Source organism: Miscanthus floridulus, chromosome 3 (genome assembly GCF_019320115.1).
Source record: "Miscanthus floridulus cultivar M001 chromosome 3, ASM1932011v1, whole genome shotgun sequence".
Classification (NCBI taxonomy): Eukaryota; Viridiplantae; Streptophyta; class Magnoliopsida; order Poales; family Poaceae; genus Miscanthus; species Miscanthus floridulus.
The window spans coordinates 83675621-83680327 of record NC_089582.1 but is presented as its reverse complement, the minus strand read 5'-3'; the positions used below and the strand labels follow the sequence as shown (position 1 = coordinate 83680327).

At 46.1% G+C, this 4707-nt stretch overlaps 1 protein-coding gene across 1 annotated transcript; it reads right to left on the bottom strand.

Moving 5' to 3' along the window:
* Positions 1 to 1768: 1768 nt before the first annotated feature.
* LOC136543952 (bZIP transcription factor 30-like) lies at positions 1769 to 4188 on the bottom strand. The gene is made up of 4 exons (XM_066536261.1): positions 2882 to 4188; positions 2598 to 2730; positions 2412 to 2496; positions 1769 to 1776 (listed from the first exon to the last, which is right to left on the bottom strand). Exons 1-4 carry the CDS (start codon positions 4186 to 4188, stop codon positions 1769 to 1771), a joined length of 1533 nt encoding a protein of 510 aa, XP_066392358.1.
* Positions 4189 to 4707: the final 519 nt, after the last annotated feature.

Here is a 4707-nt window from a genome sequence, read left to right as displayed (position 1 = left end):
CACAGCGAGTGTTCTAGCGATGGAGGGAGGAGGCGGTGACTGATATGATGAACAGGCTGAATCTGACAACGAAGGAAGAAGCTGTGATTGAGGACAGTGACCATGAGTGGTCACAAGGGGTGATCTTGGAGGTTACTAATTGGGGAAGTCCTGGACCCTTAGCCAGTTCATAATTCAACGATCTTCAAAGCTATGCGACTGGCGTGGGGTAACCCTAAGGGCCTGGGAGTGGGATCTATAGGGGAGAAGGGATACAAGCTGTTTGTAGTAGATTTTGATGGGCAGGTGCAGAAACCGAGAAACAGTACGCCTTAGCTGGGTCTGCGTGGATGACTAGGAAGTTCGCGTTGATTTTGCAGGACTTCAACCAGAATGTAAGACCATCAGATGTATGTTTTGATTGCATGTGTATTTGGGTTTGTGTTCCCAATCTTCCACTAGGTTGGATGAACGAGAATGTCCTCCCATGAATATATTGACTTGAGCCTGAGCATGGAGTACCAGGCCAAGGCGCCCCTCTCCACCGCAATGACACAAGACTTTGCGAGTATTGTGTCATTTCCTCCGGTGGAGGCTACGGCTACTTCAAAGCTCAATATGAATTGGTGAGGGTCTGTCTGCCCATTGAACTTTGGGTATATATATGGGTTTTGTAGGTGGGTGGCCAAGGTAAGGTTTGCAGACCTCTGGACAATGGAGATTTGTTGTCTATTGGTTTTGGGGGTGGTATGAGGCTGAGTGGTGTGCCAAAGGTTGGCTGAGGTTGCGGGCTTGGTTGGAGGTTATGTTGGCTTTTGTGCAGCTAGTATGGAATGGTTGCAGTTGTTTGATGGGGGGTTTGGTAGTAGGCTTTGAATTTGAAGCAAGGATAAGATACCACACAGTCTATCAGTGTCAAATTAATTTGATTTCGAAAAAAGAAATGGATAAACAGTAACACATCATCTAAAATATATAGAGTTCTATAAATATTGTAACTTATTATTTCAAGTTTCGGTGACACTATAATATCAATCTGTGTTTGTCTATATAAGCCCCCCCCCCCCCCCCCCCCCCCCCCCCCGGCACCTCCTAATATTCATGCATACAAGTTGTGAATCTGAAATACATACTAACATGCATAATATTCACTTACTCTTGCAAATTAATGTTCCAAAAGATAAAATAAAAAATTATAAATATACATTGAAATTGACCAAAAAAAACCTTTTCAAGAGTAACAGAAAAAAGGACAACAAGACTTTCAGTGCAATCACACAAAAAAAAAAAACTGTAAACCTAAAAACTATACCAGGCATGTTATAATAAAAACATAACTGAGGGACTTGCTGGTTACATCAACTGTCACAGAATAGTTAGAACCATCTAGTACACATGTAATTTCACCCTATGTAGCTAATAATTGAATTTGAGTCTAAATAGAAGCAATTAAACAGTGTAAAGATTAGGTGCCGTACATCCTTCCTTCTAATATAAGTTCTAACCAAAAACTCATCTTTTTAAAATGCTTCAGCAGACAGTACATAGTTACTGCTTGATAATTATTCTTGATGCATGGATCTTGTAAATTACCAATGCAGCAAGATCATAAATTGATATGCAACAAGTAAAACATTTTTCATGTTTATTTGAAAATGGGAGCTGCTAACCCTTTGACATTTGATGTAAAGCATCCGATGGGATGATCCATTATTGGAAAACATTACCAGGAGGCAAAAACAGAGCTTCTACAACATATAGCTAGATGCCTAGATCCAGATATCTATAATCAGTGTCCTAAGCAAAGGGTCACATGAAGGTCAGAATATCTTTTGACATATTGAAACACGCTGGTGGAATCTTTGCAAAAAAAAACTTGAAATAGAGAACATATTGAATTGTTGTGGCCAATATGTTCTGTGCAATGCAACAAAAGATAACAATAAATAATTGATGCAAACAATGAAAAAGCCATTGCAACAAATTATTTTTTTTACAACACACACACCTACAAATTGCAAAATCTAAGAAGAGTAGCCACACAAAAAAGGCAAAATTAAATGTGTGACAAACAATATGAAAATCCAAGAAAATCCACACCGAGAGATTGCTCATCCTTATTATTATACCCGTGTGCCTTTCTAGATTTTATCTTTGTTGGAGCTCCAAGTATAGGGAGGGAAACAGTGAGTCTCAAGTAAATGCCCCCATTTTCTTTTCCATACACAACAAGCTGCAAAACCTTATATACGTGCAATCTGACAACTAAACAACTTGATGAGGACAGTCGGCATCATGCATGCATAAACTTAAAGAACTCTAAATTATTGAATTGTATTTTGGCAAAGAATGCATATCATCATCTAATGCACTACAAGATCTAAACTTAAATGAATTAACTCTTGAATACAAGCAATAATGAATAAGCTCACCTTGGCTCAAATTGGCTTGCTCATTCAGCCCCTTTAACTTTATTTGCAACTCGCGGTTCCCAGTCTTGAGGCTATCAACCATCTCCTGGGATAGACAAATAATACAAATATCAACAACCTACATTGTCACTCGAGAAATAATGCTATTATTGCATGTTGTGGCCGACACACAAGTACAGAACAAACCTGGTGCGACTGCACTTGTGCAGATAATGACGTGCACTCCATCTTTAGTGCATCAGCCCGGTGCTGAAGATCTTGCATGTGGTTTGCCTTTTGCACCTTCTGCCGTGCCACGTATTCCCGGTTACGGAGAATCCTGCAATTTTATACAAGAGTTGAAAAGGAGGAAATTAAGAACATCAGTGGCAGAACTAAAAGGTTGAGCACTTCGATAAATATATACCACAGATGCATGGCCACTGCACAACAATGAACATGAGATATTGGAAATCCATGAATGAACGTACCTCCTGACCCTCTTAGGTTCTGTTTTCACGAGCTCCTTGAGTCGGTTGTCTTTATTGATCTTCTCCATGTCGGCCTCAGAGAAGAAGTGCTCCTTGGTGCCGCCCCTTCGTGACATGCTGCTGCTAGCGCCAGCTCCAAGAGCTGGCGGCCGTAGTAGCAACCCAGGTCTGTCCATGCCTCCAACTATCAGCTTTGGCACGGCGGAGACGACAGGGGTGGAGTTTTCCACAGATAAGGAGCCGTAGCTCAATGACATTTGTGGCCTGGCACTACAGCTGCTGCTGTTAATGCTCATCATGTCGAACTTGTTGGCCAATGCCGGCATGTCTGCCGAGCCTTGGCAACTGCCTGCGACGCTGCTCCCCATGCTCTGGTCGCAGCTGCTGCTTGCAGTAGATGACCACAGAGATACCAGGTCGCTCAGCTGTTGTAGTGCTTGCTCCTCCGACCAGGAATACACGGGCATGGAACCGTGACACTTCCAGGGAATGCTGCTACTGCTACTGCCACCGTTGTTCACCTTGTCATGAACGCTTGCCGGCGTCGGCATGGCCTCCCAGGTTTGCCCAACACCAACTCCCTCGGCGGCGCCCGTCATGCTCTGCTCACTGCTGCTACCGGCCAACTGTAGGAAGTTGCCGACGGGCAGAGGCTGCAGACTAGAAAACGACGGCTGCGCCTGCTGTTGCTGAAATGGCGGCGGCGCGAACCCCAGGAGGCCTCGCATGGTGAGAGCCTCCTGCTGTTGCGAGGCGGACGGGAAGCCGGAGAAGTCCCCGATGGGAATGGGCGTACGATGATGGGAGTGGGACATGGTCAACGACGACGACGATCGCGTCATTTCTTGCTCCTGCTGGCCGTGGAGCAACGGGCGCTGGGTCATTATTTCTTGCGCGTTCGGATCACCGAAGAGGTTGGTGCCCATCCTACGGATTGCGCTAAGCTCCGAGAGGAAGGGCGAGGGAAGGGAGTGCGTGATCCGGCTGCTTGGGCGTGGGCGGCGTTTCGCCGCCGTCCCTGGAGAAGGCGAGATCTGATGGAACTGGGATGACGACGAACCTGACGCGGAGCCGCCAGTGACAGCAGAGCCGCGAAAAGCGAGGAGGCTGGGCAACGGTGCCGGTGCCGGCGGCGGACAGAGCGATGGCGACGAGCGGCGCTGGGACTGGGAGTGCGTCGATGACGACACGCCGAGGAAAGCGGACGACATGGAACCGTGAATCGAGCGAGAGGAGGATGAAGAACCTGAGCTGGCAGGGGAGGAAGCGGCGGTGTTGGCCGCTGGTTTCTTGTGCTGCCGCTCCATGGTTCGGATCAAGACTTCAAGAGTGCGAACGAGACCTGCGGCAAAGAATCTGGCGGCGGCGGCGGCGGGGCGAACAGCTGGAATGGGAGCGCCACCCGAGCTGCCGAGCAAATGGAGAAAGAAAAGGGAGACAGGAGCGTACTGACTTTGACGGGAGACGTCTGAGGGTTTCGGGAGGAACCAGGTTTTCGAAGCTTTCCATTTATAGCGCGATCGGATATTCTTTTGTTAGGTGGAGGTGGGAGATATCTCCCCAGATACGACATTTTTTTCTTTTTTTTCTTTTTTGAGTGGAATCTCCCCAGATACATTTTTTTAACAAATATCTCCCCAGATACGTGCATTAATAATTTCTTATAGGGCTTTTTTCTTTTTGAGGGTGTATATGGGCTTACACAGGCTGTTCATAATTTGGCGGTGAGTGCAGATTCGTGATATGGGCTAATGCTTTATGTTTGCGCGGGTAGTCAGCCCATGTGAATCAGTATATGTGAATGAGTATATATGAATGAGTACATG

Coding starts and splice junctions, on each gene's coding strand:
- LOC136543952 (XM_066536261.1), bottom strand. CDS start 4,188: ATGGAGCGGCAGCACAAGAAACCAGCGGCCAACACCGCCGCTTCCTCC. Junction 2,731..2,881: donor GAACCTAAGAGGGTCAGGAG/GTACGTTCATTC, acceptor ATAAAATTGCAG/GATTCTCCGTAACCGGGAAT. Junction 2,497..2,597: donor CACAAGTGCAGTCGCACCAG/GTTTGTTCTGTA, acceptor TGTCTATCCCAG/GAGATGGTTGATAGCCTCAA.